This window comes from Plecotus auritus, assembly GCF_963455305.1.
Source record: "Plecotus auritus genome assembly, chromosome: 10".
Lineage (NCBI taxonomy): Eukaryota > Metazoa > Chordata > Mammalia > Chiroptera > Vespertilionidae > Plecotus > Plecotus auritus.
Window position 1 is genome coordinate 37,066,712 of NC_137785.1, and position 17,790 is coordinate 37,084,501.

The 17,790-nt window shown below is 40.7% G+C and overlaps 2 protein-coding genes across 9 annotated transcripts in view; one reads left to right on the forward strand and one right to left on the reverse strand.

Annotated features, from left to right (window-relative positions):
• Positions 1–13,851, reverse strand: part of CENPN (centromere protein N) — a 30,867-nt gene extending 17,016 nt beyond the window's left edge. Inside the window, exons 1-4 of the mRNA XM_080645640.1 lie at positions 13,778–13,851; positions 3,774–3,954; positions 2,246–2,291; positions 295–354 (exon numbers count right to left, since the gene is read on the reverse strand). Coding sequence (XP_080501766.1) covers positions 295–354; positions 2,246–2,291; positions 3,774–3,944 — 277 coding nt within the window. The 5' untranslated portion in view covers positions 3,945–3,954; positions 13,778–13,851. The remainder of the gene's footprint in view (positions 1–294; positions 355–2,245; positions 2,292–3,773; positions 3,955–13,777) is intronic.
• LOC308236213 (COX assembly mitochondrial protein 2 homolog) overlaps positions 1–17,790 on the forward strand; it is an 86,643-nt gene that overhangs the window by 56,282 nt on the left and 12,571 nt on the right. Inside the window, exons 1-2 of one of the 8 annotated variants that reach the window (XM_080645631.1) lie at positions 14,132–14,295; positions 15,301–15,378. The exons of 1 other annotated variant lie outside the window; for it this stretch is intronic. In XM_080645631.1, coding sequence (XP_080501757.1) covers positions 15,345–15,378 — 34 coding nt within the window. In that variant the 5' untranslated portion in view covers positions 14,132–14,295; positions 15,301–15,344. Of the gene's footprint in view, positions 1–13,916; positions 14,296–14,421; positions 14,512–15,300; positions 15,379–17,790 lie in introns of those variants that run through there. 6 more of the 8 variants (XM_080645635.1, XM_080645637.1, XM_080645634.1 and 3 more) reach the window with 6 other exon arrangements.

Sequence of the window (17,790 nt, forward strand, 5' to 3'; positions counted from 1 at the left end):
AATCACAGAGATGCTGCTGGTACTCTGACACAGCATTGCCAAATATATTTTTCATTTTCCCATAAATGAGTAATAATCACCTCATTTTGAAAAAAAAGTGATTTAAGAGGAACATACTGCTATTCATTTTTAAATAGCCAAAATATCAAATGTAAATGTTCACTTTTTATTATTATTTTTTAGATAAGTTACTTTTTAAAATCTTTATTGTTGAAAGTATTAAATATGTCCCCCTTTTTCCCCAATGAACTCCTCCGGCCCGCTAAATGTTTACTTTACAAGGGAAAATGTTACCTGGTTCTTTAGTCATCTGAAAAACATCCCAAACTTTCTGGTGCTGATGAAATTGAGTATCTGAGAGAGGGAGGAAGAAATTATTGCTATTATATCATAGAACTTTTATGTACTATGCTTATGAATATGTACTTTTAATAACATGAAGGTGGAGAAAATAGTAATTTATAAATTCAGTTATACATTTTTATTCAAATATAAATTTTACATGGATGAAATTTACTCCAGACAAATGAAACACATTATAACGAATTACTCAATCTAGTAGAGCTTTAGCATTTACTCTTAAGTCAGATCATTTATTCTATTTCCACACAGAATGCAGCATTTATTGAGCATGCCAGGAATGGCGTGCTCCCCATAACTGGTGTGTGTACTAGCTGTCTGTTCCTTTGTCTGGAGCATTCTTCTTCTAGCTCGTTGCACACTTCATTCCTGCACCTCATCTAGTCTCTAATAAAATGCCACCTATGCAGTGGCCTACCCTGATCACTGTACCCAAACTGCCCCCCCGACCCCACCCTGCTTTAGTTTACTTCATAGCACTTATCATTATCCTACATCACATCATATATTTAGACGGTCATTTGTATACTGCTTGTCTCCCCAACTAGAATCCTGTGGAATACAGGTCTTTGTCTTGTGCACTGTTGTATTCAGTGTAGACACTGGCTGGCACTCCGTATTATATCTGATGAATGAATGAATGTTTGATATAGAAGACACCCTTCAAGAGTTATAAACTTGAGTGTCTTGGAGTAAAAATGGACCTAGGGAGTTATTAAGTTCAATCCCACCACATTATCATCCTGGCTTTACTCTGTCCCTGTACTGACCTCCATCTGCATCCCTGTGTCTTTGCACCTAGGATCAAGGTACTCTGCACCCCATAAAAAGGGGCTATTGACCCCAACACACAAGGGCACCAACTTACTGTGCTTTTTGTACTTTCTGTCCTTCCTACAGTTTAGTGGGGGGTTTTTGTTTTATATTTGGTGCCTGGTGTCTCCAGATCTCTCTCTCACTCCATTTATAGCAATGGCCTGACGATTCTTGAGTCCCTAAGTTTTGTCTAAGAAGGTGTAATCTGGCACAATGTGATGCCTGCCCAAGAGACAGCATCTGAAGCGTTTTTGTTCCTTTCTGGTATTTTCTTCTTGGTTCTGTATTTCAGAGTTAAGATAGCCTGCTAACTGATCTTTGAATAAGGTTGTTATAATAATAGAAATTAAAATTTTTGTTGTAATAATTCCATTAAACATCACGCAAAAGTTCATGGTAAGTGGCAAGGACTTAAACACATGAAGACATTTCCTCAAATAGAACACGTCCCAGGCTAACCCATGATCTTTGTGACACACTCAGTCCACCTCTAGTGTTCCCTATCTTACTTAGCAAGGGGCTCCACTGTCCTTCTAGTTGTACCTATAGACCCTGGAGCCATGTGTGCTCCTCCCACTCAGTCCCCCTAGACCAGTGGTCGCCAACCGGTGGTCCATGGACCACTGGTGGTCCCTGAGGTCCGAAAGGTTGGCGACCGCTGCCCTAGACCACACCATGTGCAAAGTCCAGTCAGTTTTAATCCTCACATCCCTTACAGGATGCACTATAATAAGAATAAATTTTTAGAAATATATTTTCAATTCTATTAATATGTACTTATATATGCCAGTCATTGTGCTAAGAACCTTTCAAGCATGATCTCATTTAACCCTCACAGTGATCCTGTGCTATATCATTATAATGTTATTATATGAATAGGTGCTATTATTATTTCTATTACTAGAAGTCGGGGGCCTAGAAAGGCAATGTGACTTGGCAAAGGACACAGGACTGGTAAGTGATAGAGCTGGGATTTTACATACCAGGTCAACTTGAGCCCTTATCTACAATATGGCCTCTCTGATGAAACTGCATTGGTTCAATATAAATACAAACCACCAGAACTTACAAATAATGTCTAAAAGGGCAGCATCATTGATACTCGCATGCTTCTCCTGAAAGAAAAGGTAAAATATTCAGTAAACATGGCTATCGGTTTGATTCTACCCTAGAATCACAGCACATTTTAGAATTGCTTAGGACGGATTATGAGCACCCTCTCAATACTTTACTAACAACCTTCTCCGATTTACACTCTCCCGTTAAGTAACAAATACACCTTCTGATTCATGTTTAGTACAGGTACTCACACCTGTTCTCCCACAGTCTACTCCTCATTCATCACTTTTAATTTTTGTTTTTCTCAACTTTCTCTACAACAGGGTTTCTTAACTAGGCACTACTGACATTTTTGTGTCAGATAACTCTATGTTGTGGAGAGCTGTTGTAAGACATTAAGAAGCGTCCCTGGCCGAAACCGGTTTGGCTCAGTGGATAGAGCGTCGGCCTGCGGACTGAAGGGTCCTGGGTTCGATTCCGGTCAAGGGCATGTACCTTGGTTGCGGGCACATCCCCAGTAGGGGGTGTGCAGGAGGCAGCTGATCGATGTTTCTCTCTCATCGATGTTTCTAACTCTCTATCACTCTCTCTTCCTCTCTGTAAAAAAAAGCAATAAAATATATTTAAAAAAAAAAAAAAAAAAAAAGCGTCCCTGGCCTCTATCCACTGGAATCCAATAGCACCCCACTCCTATAGTTTTGACAACCAAAAATGTCTCCAGACATTGTACCCTCCGGAAGACAAAATTCATCCCAGCTGAGAACCATTATCCTATACATTATACATTTATATGTATGCATAGCATATAGTTTCTTTCAATGTGCACACAAACATCTAATTTATTCTAATGGCTGAATAATATTTTATGTGGAGTATAATCATCTTCTATGTATAGTTGTTTGTTTGCAATTTTTTGTTTTTATAAACAATGCTAGTTAACATCTTTATGTATAAATATTTACATATTTATAACTACATACATGTTTATCAATTATATTTATATATTTCTTTATTTTTTATGATTTTACCCACATTAATTTCCAGAAGTGGAACTGCTGGGTCATAAAGTATATTTATTTAAAAGTGACTAAGGGAAGGGTATACTGGAATATGGGAATTCTTTGTACTAGCAAATTTTCTGAAAGTCTGAAATCTTTTTAAAGCAAAAAGTAAATAAATACATGTGAAAGAGTGTCTTTTTCTACACAACTTGACCAGCACATCTGAGTATTATTATCTTTTCACCTTTGCCAATCTGATAGGTATAAAAAGAATACTGCTCATTACTTGTATTGATTGTCTGTTTTTTTCTCTCATGTATTCACTTTTTTCTTAGTGATTTGTAAGCAGTTTTGGTAAGCTAAAAATTAGTGTCTTCTCCACTATAGCGGTCTCCACTAGAGAAGATAAGGGGGCAGAGAAGAACATAACCTCATCACTTCACAGCTTAGCAGCTGCCTTAAATCTCTTTTGGACAAAGGGAACAAAGAAAAAAACAAAGCATAAAGTTCAAGGTTAATCATTTTGAACATTGTTACCTCACAAAGCATAACCAAGTCATGAACAAGAGATTCCTTTCTCTTCCGGAAGTTTATAGTCTGCAGTTGATTTTCAGACAAAAAATCCCAGGCTTTCAGGATTGTTATCATTTCAGCCATTGGGATTTTCAAGATGGTCCTTTTGATAAACTCGGCAACAATTTCATCCATTTCTTTGGCACTTTAATAAAACAAAAACAGCACAAGTTTAACTTAACAGTTAATTTTTTTTTTTTTTTTGTTATTTTTATTTTTTTTCAAATTTTTATTAAGGTATTATATGTGTACATATCTTACCATTGCCCCCCACCCCCACCCCACTCCCATACATGCCCTCACCCCCCAATGTTTTGCATCCGTTGGTTACTCTTATATACATGCATATAAGTCCTTCAGTTGATCTCTTATTTCCCCCACCTCTCCCTAACCTTACCACTGTAATTTGACAGTCTGTTTGATGCTTTACTGCCTCTGTAACTATCTTTTTGTTCATCAGTTTATAATGTTTTTCATTATCCCCAAATGAGTGGGATCATGTGGTATTTTTCTTTCATTGACTGGCTTATTTCACTTAGCATAATGTTCTCTAATTCCATCCAAGTGCCTACAAATGGTAGTAATTCCTTCTTTTTTACGGCAGCGTAGTATTCCATTGTGTAGATGTACCATAGTTTTCTGATCCAGTCATCTGCTGATGGGCACCTAGGCTGTTTCCAAATCTTAGCTATTGTAAATTGTGCTGCTATGAACATAGGGGTGCATATATCCTTTCTGATTGGTGTTTCTGGTTTCTTAGGATATATTCCTAGGAGTGGGATTACTGGGTCAAATGGGAGTTCCATTTTCAGTTTTTTGAGGAAACTCCATACTGTTCTCCACAGTGGCTGCACCAGTCTGCATTCCCACCAGCAGTGCACGAGGGTTCCTTTTTCTCCGCATCCTCGCCAACACTTGTCGTTTGTTGATTTGTTGATGATAGCCATTCTGACAGGTGTGAGATGGTATCGCATTGTTGTTTTGATTTGCATCTCTCGGATAATTAGTGACTTTGAGCATGTTTTCATGTGTCTCTTGGCCTTCCTTCTGTCTTCTTTCGAAAAGCTTCTATTTAGGTCCGTTGCCCATTTTTTTATTGGATCATTTATCTTCCTTTTATTAAGTTGTATAAGCTGCCTGTAGATGTTGGAAATTAAACCTTTATCAGTGATACCATTTGCAAATATGTTCTCCCATACAGTGGGGTTTCTTGTTGTTTTGTTGATGGTTTCTTTTGCTGTGCAAAAGCTTTTTATTTTGATGTAGTCCCATTTGTTTATTTTCTGTTTGGCTTCCATTGCCCTAGGGGCAGTATCACTGAAAAAGTTCTTTTGGCAAATGTCTGAGATTTTGCTGCCTGTGGATTCCTCTAGTATTTTTATGGTTTCCCGTCTTATATTTAAGTCCTGTACCCATTTTGAGTTTATTTTTGTGTATGGTGTAAGTTGGTGATCTAGTTTCATTTTTTTGCATGTATCTGTCCAATTTTCCCAACACCATTTATTAAAGAGACTGTCTTGACTCCATTGTATGCTCATGCCTCCTTTGTCAAATATTAAGTGCGCATATTGGTTTGGGTCGATATCTGGATTCTCTATTCTGTTCCATTGATCTATATGTCTGTTCTTGTGCCAGTACCAGGCTGTTTTGATGACAGTGGCTTTGTAATACAGCTTGAAATCTGGTATTGAGATCCCTCCTACTTTATTCTTCTTTCTCAGGATTGCTGTGGCTATTCGGGGTCTTTTTTTATTCCAGATGAATTTTTGGAGAGTTCTTTCTAGGTCTGTGAAATACGCCGTTGGTATTTTAATGGGGAGTGCATTGAATCTATAGATTGCTTTGGGTAGTATGGACATTTTAATGATGTTGATTCTACCAATCCATGAACATGGTATGTTCTTCCATCTGTTTACATCTTCCTCTATCTCTTTTTTCAGTGTCCTGTAGTTTTCCGCATATAGGTCTTTTACCTCCTTGGTTAGGTTTATTCCTAAGTATCTTAATTTTTTTGGTGCGATGGAAAATGGGATTGCTTTTTTAGTCTCTCTTTCTGTAAGTTCATTGTTGGTGTATAGAAATGCCATAGATTTCTTGGTGTTAATTTTGTATCCTGCTACATTGCCGAATTCATTTATTAAGTCTGTTAGTTTTTTGATGGAGTCTTTCGGGTTTTTTATGTACAATATCATGTCATCTGCAAATAAGGACAGCTTTACTTCTTCTTTTCCAATTTGGATGCCTTTTATTTCTTCTTCTTGTCTAATTGCAGTGGCTAATACTTCCAGTACTATGTCAAACAGGAGTGGTGAGAGTGGGCATCCCTGTCTTGTTCCTGTTCTTAGGGGAAATGGTTTTAGTTTTTGCCCATTGAGTATGATGTTAGCTGTGGGTTTATCATATATAGCTTTTATGATGTTGAGGTATGATCCTTCTATTCCCACCTTGTTGAGAGTTTTTATCAAGAAAGGGTGTTGGATTTTGTCAAATGCTTTTTCTGCATCAATTGATATGACTATGTGATTTTTATCTCTCAATTTGTTTATGTGATGTATCACATTTATTGATTTGCGGATATTGAACCATCCTTGCATTCCTGGGATAAACCCTACTTGGTCATGGTGTATGATCTTTCTGATGTACTGCTGGATCCTATTTGCTAGAATTTTGTTGAGGATTTTGGCATCTACATTCATGAGGGATATTGGCCTGTAATTCTCTTTCATTGTGTTGTCTTTATCTGGTTTTGGTATTAGGGTGATGCTGGCTTCATAGAAGGAGCTTGGAAGTGTTCCTTCCTCTTGAATTTTTTGGAATAGTCTGAGGAGGATAGGTTTTAGTTCTTCCTTGAATGTTTGGTAGAACTCTCCTGTGAAGCCATCTGGCCCCGGGCTTTTGTTTGCCGGAAGCTCTTTGATGACTGCTTCAATTTCTTCCATAGTTACTGGCATGTTGAGCTGTTTAGATTCTTCCTGATTGAGTTTTGGAAGGTTATATTTTTCTAGGAATATGTCCATTTCCTCCAGGTTGTCCAGTTTGTTGGAATAGAGTTGTTCGTAGTATTTTTTAACAATCCTTTGTATTTCGGCGGGATCTGTTGTTATTTCACCTCTTTCATTTCTGATCTTGTTTATTTGGGTCCTCTCCCTTTGCTTCTTGGTGAGCCTGGCTAGAGGTTCATCAATCTTGTTTATCCTTTCAAAGAACCAGCTCTTGGTTTTGTTGATCTTTTGTATTGTTTCTTTGGTCTCTATGTCGTTTATCTGTGCTCTGATCTTTATTATTTCCTTCCTTCTGCTTACACTGGGCTTTTCTTGTTGCTCTTTTTCTAACTCTTTGAGTTGTTGGGTTAGGTAATTTATTAACCCTGTTTCTTGTTTTTTGCAGTAGGCTTGTAGAGCTATGAACTTCCCTCTCAAGACTTTCGCTGTGTCCCATAGATTTTGGATTGTAGTGTTTTCATTGTCATTTGTTGTCATGATGTTTTTTATTTCTTCTTTGATCTCTCTGGTAACCCAGTCATGGTTTAATAGCATGCTGTTTAGTCTCCATGTGTTTGATTTCTTTGGGTTGTTTTTATTGTAGTTGATTTCCAGTTTTATGCCACTGTGGTCTGAGAAGATGCTTGATATGATTTCTATCTTCTTGAATTTGAAGAGACTTTGCCTATGTCCCAACATATGGTCTATCTTTGAAAATGACCCATGTGCGCTTGAGAAGAATGTATATTCTGTGGCTTTGGGGTGAAATGTTCTGAAGATGTCAATTAATTCCATCTGGTCTAGTGAGTCATTTAGGATTGATGTTTCTTTGCTGATGTTTTGTTTAGAGGATTTGTCCAATGGTGATAGTGGGGTATTAAAGTCTCCTACTATGATTGTATTGCTGTCAATGTCTCCCTTGATATCCTCCAGGAGTTTTTTTATGTATTTGGGTGCTCCTGTATTGGGTGCATATATGTTTACCAGAGTTATTTCTTCTTGTTGGATTGCTCCCTTTAGTATTATGAAATGGCCTTCCTTATCTCTTGTTATGTCCTTCAGTTTGAGATCTAATTTGTCAGAAATAAGTATTGCTACCCCAGCTTTTTTTTCAGTTCCATTTGCCTGGAAAACCTTTTTCCATCCCTTCACCCTCAGTCTGTGTGCGTCTTTTTTTCTGAGGTGGGTTTCTTGTCGACAGCAGATATATGGGTCGTGTTTTCTTATCCAATCTGTTACCCTATGTCTTTTGATTGGGGCATTTAATCCATTTACATTTAAAGTTATTATTGATAGGTACTTATTTGTCGCCATTCCTATTCTTTACCCCTGTGTTACTTCTTCGCTTCCTGTTTCTTTCTTTCTTTTTTTTTTTTTTTTTTTTTACAGTAGACCCTTTAGCATTTCTTGCATTGCTGGTTTGGTGGTAATAAATTCCCTTAGTCCTTTTTTGTCTGTGAAGCTCCTGATTTCACCTTCAATTTTGATTGACAGCCTTGCTGGGTACAGTATTCTTGGATTCAGCCCCTTCCTTTGCATGACTTTGTATATTTCATTCCATTCCCTTCTGGCCTGATGAGTTTCTGTTGAGAAATCAGTTGCTAGTCTGATGGGGGTTCCTTTGTATGTAACTTTCTGTCTCTCTCTTGCTGCTTTTAAGATTCTTACTTTGTCGTTGGTGTTTGCCAATTTAATTATAATGTGCCTTGGCGTCGGTCTTTTGGGGTTCATTTTGCTTGGGACTCTGTGAGCTTCTTGGATTTGTGTGGGTTTTTTCTTCCCTATATCTGGGAAATTTTCTGTCATTATTTCTTCAAAGAGGTTTTCTATTCCTTGCTCAGCTTCCTTTCCTTCTGGAACCCCTATTATGCGGATGTTGTTTTGTTTCGTGTTGTCCCAAAGTTCCCTTAGACTCTCCTCCTGCCTTTTAATTTTTTTTTCTAGAAGTTGCTTTTCTTGGGTATTTTTTTCCATCTTGTCTTCTAGCTCACTGATGCGGTCCTCTGCTTCTTCTAGTCTACTCTTGATGCTTTCTATTGAGTTCTTTACAGCAGCGATGTCATTTTTCATTTCTTCTTGGTTCTTCTTCATTTCCTCTTGGTTCTTGCTCATATTGTCGAATTTGTCTTCCATTCTTTTCAGCCACCTTATGACCATTTCTCTGAATTCTTTTTCTGGAAGGTTGCTTGCCTCCATTTCGTTTACTTCCTTTTCTGGTGATGCCTGCTTTTCTTTCATATGCGGGCTGCTTCTTTGTCTCCCCATGGTCTCTCTTCTCTGGGTGTCTGGTTATGTAGTTCTCTCTCTCCTGGGTTGATTTAAAGGCACAAAATACAGCACTACCAGGTACAACTCACAAGGCACTGAACAGGAATGTATTCACGATATTAATAACCTCCAATAAAGGTGACCACCAGAGAAAGGCAAATTAGGTGATAGGAGAGAAAGAAGAAGAGGAAAAAAGAAAGAAAGAAAGAAAAAAAGAAAAAAGGAGTGTGAAAATGAAATTGGGAAAAGGGAAAGTAAAGAGAAAAAAAAAAAAGTAAGAGACAAGAAATTGACTAAGAGAGAAAGGGGAACAGACTATATATATTGGGGATAAAACTCCAATAGAACAATCACTAATCCCAGCAAATGCCAGCAACAAGTGCCTGGGGATTAGTACAAACTACAACACCAACTAATATGGAGTGAGGCAAGGTTAAGCTGAAGCACAAAACAAACAAAAGAATAAACAAAAGAAGAATAAGCAAAACAATCTCACAAAAAAAGCATAAAAATTGGATATAATCTACATTCAAGCAAACAACAACAAAAGGACAGAGATAAGGACAAGTTTATGGATAACTCAGACAGCGAAGGGAGAGGTGTATGTGGACTTGGAGCAGGGGATTGGAGATTAGATATGTAAGTAGGGTGAAATTTTAACAAGGGGTAAACAGAAAGAATAGGGAAAATCTAAAGCAGTAAAAGGGTAAGACAAACAGGACACTGAAAAGGGGGAGGTTAGGAAGAGAGTGATGGCCTAAAGGTAGAGTTGAGATAGAGTAAAACGATGCTAAAGGAAAGATAAAAAATAGAATGTAGAACCCTAATCCCAAAATAAAATGAAGAGAAAATAAAATGACATTTTAAAAAAATAAAAAAATAAAAAAGATAAAATAGCAGTAGTAATAATACGGATTGAAAATAAAAATGTAATCATTAAAAAGGCAGAATCAAGTGATGAAAAAAGAAAAAAAAGTTTCTTGATTAAAAGATGCAAAAAATGAAAATTAAAAAAAAATAAAAAAATAAAAAAAATAAAAGGTAAAAATAAAATGTGGAGTAGTGAAGGTCATTCACTTCCTCTGTTTTTCTGTTTGGCACGCCTGTTTCTCAGTCCAGACAGTATTGCAGTTCCCTGCGATCCACTGCTCTTCGGTGTTGTAAGCCAGTCCTGATTTTAAGCAGGCGGTGTATCTTAATTTCTCGTATTCCTTTATTTTTGATTACACAAGAGTCAATTTGTGATTCAGCCCCTGGGTGGCAGTGTTTCTGGATTGACTTCCGGGTCTATCTATGGCCTCTCTAGGCAGTGTTAGAGCCTTCTTTCCCTGTGGCACTCGGGCCTGTGGGAGTGGTCTGCCTCAGAGCTGACTCTCTGATGGTCACTCCCCGCTCCGATCCCCAGGTTCCAGAAAAACAACCTTCCCCTGCAGTCTCCCAGGGTGTCCCCAACTGGGTGATCCTATGTATTGGGCTTAGTAATCAGAAGCAGGGATTTGAAGAGGAAAAAGCCCAAGTGTGCGAACTCCGGGACTGCGAGTAAGCCCAGGCACCCAGGGAGCGCACGGGCTGGGCGTAAGTCTGGACTGCCTGAAATTCTTAGGGTGTCCCTGCACTTCAGATCAAAATGGGTTGCTTTTTAGAGTGCCCTTCTCTTAGCAGCTCTGAGGACCCCTTTCCACAGTCACAGATCACGCCAGCCCCTACAGCCACGGATTTTTCTATGCACAGACTTCCCTGGTCCTCCAGCTCCCGCAAAACGCGCGTTCCTCTCTCCCGCCGGGACCAGAGACCTCACTTATCCCAGGCGAAATCTGACCTTTCCGTGGTGGAGTGTAGAGCTTCTCTGAACCCGTGTGGTTGCGCCAGTTGGGGAGCGTTGTTCTGGGGCTCGCAGCTGTTCCTGGGGTGCCGCAGTTGTGGATTCTCAGGCTTCAGATAAGCTCCACTTTCCGGATCAAGATGGCGCAGACTCCGCGTCCAAGCCCGCAGCTCCGGGAGGGGACCCAGCCGCAGTTCTTGCTGCCAGGTCAGGGGAACCCCGTTCAGCAGTCCCCCACCTCCTTCTGGAATTCAGCTGTCTCCCAACCAGCCAACAAACACTCCTTGCGCGACCCTCAGCTGTTCTTTCTTTCTGCTCCGGGACAAGGCTCGGAACACGTCTGTCTATTCCGCCGCCATTATTTCAAATCAACAGTTAATTTTTTTAAACATCATATTTTTAGCCTGAGATTTTGATTTGTAGGTCAAACACCTAAATGTTTATTTTACTGTTTTTTCAGGCAATCTGCAAAGTGTTTTCACAAGAGGATTTAATAACTTTCTCTTTAAGCTGTATATTTAAATGTGTTTTAGAGTTTTAAAAATTAGTGCTCTCTCTCTCCTTTCTTGGCTAGAATATTTTGAACTTTTGATGGCAATAATATGGAAATCATTCATTCGTTTACTAATTCATGTAACAAATGAAGAAGCACTTATGCATGCTAGACACTTTTCTGGACACTGAGGATAAATACATCCTAACAAAAAAGACACAAATCCCTGCCAGTATGGAGTGTTGTTTCTACTTGGGAGAGCCAGGCAACAGGAAAATCACAAAATGTGTTAAAAGTAGTAAGTGCGGCCCAGCCGGGGTGGTTCAGTTGGTTGAGCTTTGTCCTTTGCACCAAAAGGTTGCCAGTTTGGTTCCCGGTCAAGGCATGTACCTAGGTTTTGGTTCAATCCCTGGTTGGGGCAACTGATCAATGTTTCTCTCTCTCACTCTCTCTTTCTCTCTCTCCCCCTTCCTCTCTCTAAGCATGTCCTTGGGTGAAGATAAAAAAAAAAGTGGTAAGTGCTGGAGAGCAAATGGAGTAGTGTTAGGAAACCAGTATTAGTGAAAATGGAGCAGGCTGGGAGTGAGGTGGAGGTGGGGGATGACAGAGTAGGTCCCACAAGAGGGTGACGTTTGAGCCAATCCTTGGAGGAAAGTGAGCCATGTGGCCAGTTATTGGAAGAGCTTTCCAGGCAGAGGGAACAGCAAGTGTAAAAAAGCCTTGGGGCCTTCAAGGAAAAAGAAGGCTTCCAGGGATTACAGAGAGGGGCACAGAGGAGGAGGAGAGGTCAGAGATCAAGGCCTTTACTCTGTCAGAAATCAGCTGCTGGAAGGTTTTGAGAAGAGGCAGAATATGCTCTCTCTTAGTTTTTCTATCAGGATCAATCTGGCTACTGTACTGAGAATGTAATCTAGGAGGAACGGAGGAAGCAGGAGGCCAGCTAGGAGGCTACCTCAATAATGTAGGTTACAGATGTACAGAGACACTGGCATAACTCAGTGTCTCTCTTAAAGCCGTGGCATAAGGAAGGGGGATTCTGAGCCCCTTTTTCAGTGCAGAAACTATAGGCCAGGGGTGAGCGCTGACTTCAACTGTTACCTCATTTGGGGATACTAATGGGTGTCTCTCTCTCTCTCAAAATACATAACATAAAAGGCAAGAAAACATGATTTCTAAACAAAGATTATGTAGGATATCCACTAGGGTAGGAACTATATGTTTGTCTTATTCATGGCTATCACCCTAAATGACAAATACTTGTGGAATTAAGTACTACTTTCCCTAAGCAGTGTGCTGAAGAGATAAACAACCTGGGAAGGACTAGGGTCCAACAGTCAGTGAAACACCAAAAACAATGGAAGGGGTGGGTGGGCTTGTTAAAATGCAGACTCCTGGGTCCTTTCGCTTTAAACTTGGCGGCGGGGGTGTGTGTGTCACCAAGTAGGGCTTGAGATTCTGCATTTTAGAGTGCCTCCGAAGATTCTAATTTTGGGTAGTTTGTAGAATGCCATTCTGAAGAATTTTGGTAGAAAGAGCGCACTTAATCTCACTAACAAAGTTGGAAAACTCTTTAATAAACTCTTGATTCCCTGTGATGACCTAATTTCTTACTTCCTAGCATGCAGCTCAGTGCCTGGCTTATAGAAGGTGCTCAAGATATATTTGTAGAATGAACGCATGACAGAAAACAGCCCTTTTACGTAATCTTCCTGTAGAACTACACCGCTGAAGAGTTGCAACAAGGAGCATAAGTAACGCGGGAGGCTGCATGGACCTAAGAGGACGGAGGCCAAGGTTAACTGGAAAATCAAAACACCCAACACTGGTGCCCTGGCCAGTTTGGCTCAGTGGATAGAGCGTCAGCCTGCGGACTCAAGGGTCCCGGGTTCGGTTCCGGTCAAGGGCATGTGCCTTGGTTGCAGGCACATACCCAGTAGGGGGTGTGTAGGAGGCAGCTGATCGATGTTTCTCTCTCATCGATGTTTCTAACTCTCTATCCCTCTCCCTTCCTCTCTGTAAAAAATCAATAAAATATATATTTTAAAAACAAACAAACACAAACACACCCACACACAAAAAAACACCCAACACTGGGAAAAACAGCAATCTAAGGCTGGGATAGCTGAGTAGGCCATCACGTGACCATTCGGAGCGGCTCAGCTCTGACGCCCGCCTTCTTAAGTCCCGCCCCCACAGGGGCGGATGTGAGGTCAGGACCAAGCGTCATAGCCCTCTCCAGCCTCAACCGTAGTTTCAGCCTTTCTGCCTCCAGCCGAGAGCAAGCGCCAGTCCCTCGCCAGGGAACGTGTGGCAGTCACAAAAAGTTGCCTCAGAGGCTTGGGATGTGGGTTCTCGGGCCTCTCCCCTCTGGGGCCCGATTCCATGCCGTTAGGGGCTCTCTTACCGTTCACATTGCCAGCCGCCTCACTTCTTACAGCTATTCCCGCCCGCTGCGCCTTCAAAGCCACCAATGGCAGTTCCTGCCGCCCTGGAGCCCCGCCCACCGGGGGGAGCGCAAACTTTGGACTGTATTCCCAGCGGAGGGGGCCGCGTGGTGGAAGCGGCAGAAGTGAAACTCGGCGAGTCTTCACGTCGTTTTTCTCAGCAGAGAATATTTTTTAAATGCAGTTAATATCAGCCACGACATCTGACTTGTTAGCTCAGCTTGCTCTTTAGGCTTCACCGTGCCTCTGTGGGTTGGCTCCTCCTTTAATTCCCCCCAAATGGGCCCGTCCAGGCCGGGCGGCGCATGCGCCTCAGAGGTGGCGAGCGGCGGGGGTCGGCCCAGCGGGTCAGCTGTGGAGTGTAGGAGCGTTCTCCTTGCGGAGCTGACCGGCTCTAGCGCCCTGGCAGGCGGACTTGGGGTGAGGCGTGTTCGCTGGTGAATTCCGCTTCAGCTCTTCTGGTGTGGCCGCGAGGTGGGTGAGTCTTGGGAGTCGGAGGGTTCAGAGGAGCGCGCTCTTTCCGACCGCGGCGCCCGGGGAGGCCGCGGGACACTCACCTGTCCCCGCTCTCGAGCGCCCCTCTCTGTCGCGTCCTGTCGGGACTTTCTGTTGCCATTGGAGGTTAGGACCTGGAAGGCCGAGTCCTCGGGGCGGCCGTCGCCTTGCGCCCGTGATTTTGTCAGAGTGGCTACAGGTGAGTCCTGAGCTGACCGCCCGCGGGCTCTTGCTGAGGACCTGCTAGTAGCTGAGGGCAGGCGTGGCCTCGAGCTTTCACTCTCCTGCAGCCTCTCCCGTCGCTCTGGCCTTATGATCCAGGGCGGGCTTCTCCCTTCCCTGAGCCTCTGCGTCCACGCCTGAAAAATGGGTATAAACCCATTGCATCGATTGTGAGAAGGGAAGTCCTTAGCACAGTGTTTGACTCGGTGAGCGCTCAATACATTGCATGATTATTGCTATTGATTATGTAGTTTAAAATTTGCATGTAGAAGATAAAAGCCTGTCAAGGCGCATCTCAGCTGCAGTGAACGTTGGCACCAACCCTTCTTGCGATGGCACAGTCCCGTAAGACCCCCATCAGTACATTTTTCAAGGAATGTAGCCGTTCATGTCCCTTTTATTGGGTTTAAAGATGACCGTGCCTGTGGTTTCACAATAGGTGCTGTAAGTAAATCCGAGTTCTGGAAACCTTTACTTAAAATTTTAAATGGATAAAAGAAGTTTGTGCTGGTAAAGGAATTTTGTTGTAACACCTCCCTCCCACTTTGTATGTCCTTTCCTGTGCATACAGGCTTTTGCACTTGTTTAGTTGATTTTAAATGAGCCTTATTTCCATCCTTAAAACACAACAATACCACGATGTTGAGGTCTGAACCAATTTTCAAATCTATGATAATCCTAAACTCAGCATTCAGCAAACAGTTATTGAGCATTTACTATGTGCAGTTATAAGGATATTCCCTCATTAGCCTGTGTGTTTTTTGAGGTGTATGGACTAAATCCCCCCACTTCTCCCCGGAAATTCACCTGATGTGGCAGAGTGCTCAGCATCTAGTAAGTGCTGGTAAGTGTTCAGGGGAAGCTACAACTTGACCCATTCCTTAAGAAAGGATGTGAGGAAGTTAGAGCCCTGCAGTCCTCCCTGCAGCCCAGGGGTTGCTCTCAGTAGCAGTGGGGCACGGTCTGTACTTTGGGCATACCAGTCACTTAATAGCATTTGTTTAGATTTGGTCACTTTGCAGCTGTGATAAGTATAAGTAGGTAGGGTAGGTGGTCTACTGTTATCTGTTATGTCTGCTACCTCTGCTAAATATGGTGCATTATTTAAAATGATAGTTGGAGAAGTACTAATTTAACTAATTCCAGTGCTTTCTGAAATGTGGACTTTAAAAAATATGTTTTAGAAAGCTTTAAATACTGGTTTACAGGTTTTTCTGGAGAACAGATTTTTCAGAGACTTGTGGTTCTGCTTTCTGCTTGTTTTAAAATGACATTAGAAATTGCAACTGTAGTGTAAATTTATTTTTGGTGCAGCCACACAATAGCAAAATTCAAAGAAAACAAAAGTGGCATTAAAATAAAGGGTTTTCAGATTCTTGTAATTATAGATCTGCTAAATGGTGTAATTAGGAGGCTTACTCCCTTTTCTTTATTAGTTATGTATCGCTTACTCTTGGTTTATTTATTTCCTGAAATTGTGCCACCTAGTGGTTGAAATCTTCTATCATAGAATACTCATTAGGAATACTTTACCTCAAAAGTCTTGGTAAAATAAGGTAAAGGAGTACATATAATATGACTAATTTTTATATTGTCAGTGAGAGTACCCTACTGCTTCTGCCCGCCCAGGTTACCCCCAAATAAAAGTTAAAATTGCTTTTTATGGGCCTACTAGCCAGTTATCAAAATATCAAATTGTACAGCTGAACAATTTAAAAAATTTCAGCTGACTATTTTGGTATCAATGTTTGCAAAGTTAAGGAAGTGGGTGGAGTTGGCATGGGGAGGGAAGTTTTGTAATTGTGACAAGTTTAACCTTTCTGATGTTTTCTAAATTGGAGTGGGACTGGTTTTGTTCTTTAAATGAATAATAATGAACTTTATCCCCCTCTTTCTCACTGCAAACATCCACGCATGAAGGCTTATCACAAATGAATATTCCATTCCCCTTTGTTTCGGTGGTGCAGCTGATGTTCATAAGTACCTTGAGAGTACCCTTTTGAAATTGTTTTTTGTATTCCTAGTAGTAACAGGTGTTTATCATTTGAGTGTGAATTTTGTTTTTGGAATTGGCTTAAAGTCATTTAATTGTGAGCTTAGATTTGAGAAGAAACTTAAGAATGTAATGCCAGAATATACTCTATGGCATCCTTAATTGATGTAGCCAGTCTCTTTTGGGCGTGTTTGGACAATAACCAAGAGCTTCACATAGCATCCTGTTTCATTGTTGGACAGCTCCATGAAGATGACTGCCTCTGTAATTTCCACCTTTTGGTTTATAGTCCTGTTCTTGGAAACACCTCAGAGTACATTCAGTTCAACATTTTCTATTATGTGACAGAGCATTTCAGATATACAAATAATACTTTACATATGTCACACACTGTTCACTGTTTCAGAGAGTCTCGTATATGTCATTTTAAACCTCATGACAACACGGAAGTATAGGTTACGAGTTAATTGCCTTTTAAGAAAGAAGGGACTTAGGTCTCATATCAAGTAAACAAAGTGATATAACTTGTGAATAACTGAGTCCACAATTTTTGCTTTCAAACCATTTTCTTCCATCAAATCCATTGTTTGTCCAACTTAACCAAGTTGTACCTTTTATCTGTCTCCTCTATTGGGGGCTCCCCTACATTGGTAAATACTGCCAGTTTCATTCATGGTTTCCTGTTTAAATCTAGTGTCAGAACCATCACCATCCTGAGCACTCTCCCCAGGAATATTCAAATTGTAAATATTTTGGACATAGCTTATGAGGATGAGTATAGTACTGCTCTTTTTCTTGTTGTAGACAGACCCTCTATTTCTAATAATACAGGATAATATTACCAGTATATTGACTTCTTTGGAAACTAGGCCCAGAATTAGTGCCTGTTGAACTTGTAGCCAAAAGGCTATTTGGGAAATAGTTTTTCTAACTGAATTTATTTCATTCACAAACTACAGGGAAGGTATATCTTTTCTATTTTGAATGTGGGAAAAATATGTTGTGATAAGAGATTAACTGCTACTTACTTTGTAACTGGGGCTTAGTTTTGCCATGGAAATGTGGGTAATGTATATTTTGACTTACAAAAAGGCAATTTCTTATGATTCAATTGAATTTTAAAAGGTACTTCCGATAGTTATAGGGAGGATTATTAGACTTGTGCTTAGCACATAGTGTTTTTGTTTTTTTAAATATATTTTATTGATTTTTTTACAAAGAGGAAGGGAGAGGGATATAGAGTTAGAAACATTGATCAGCTGC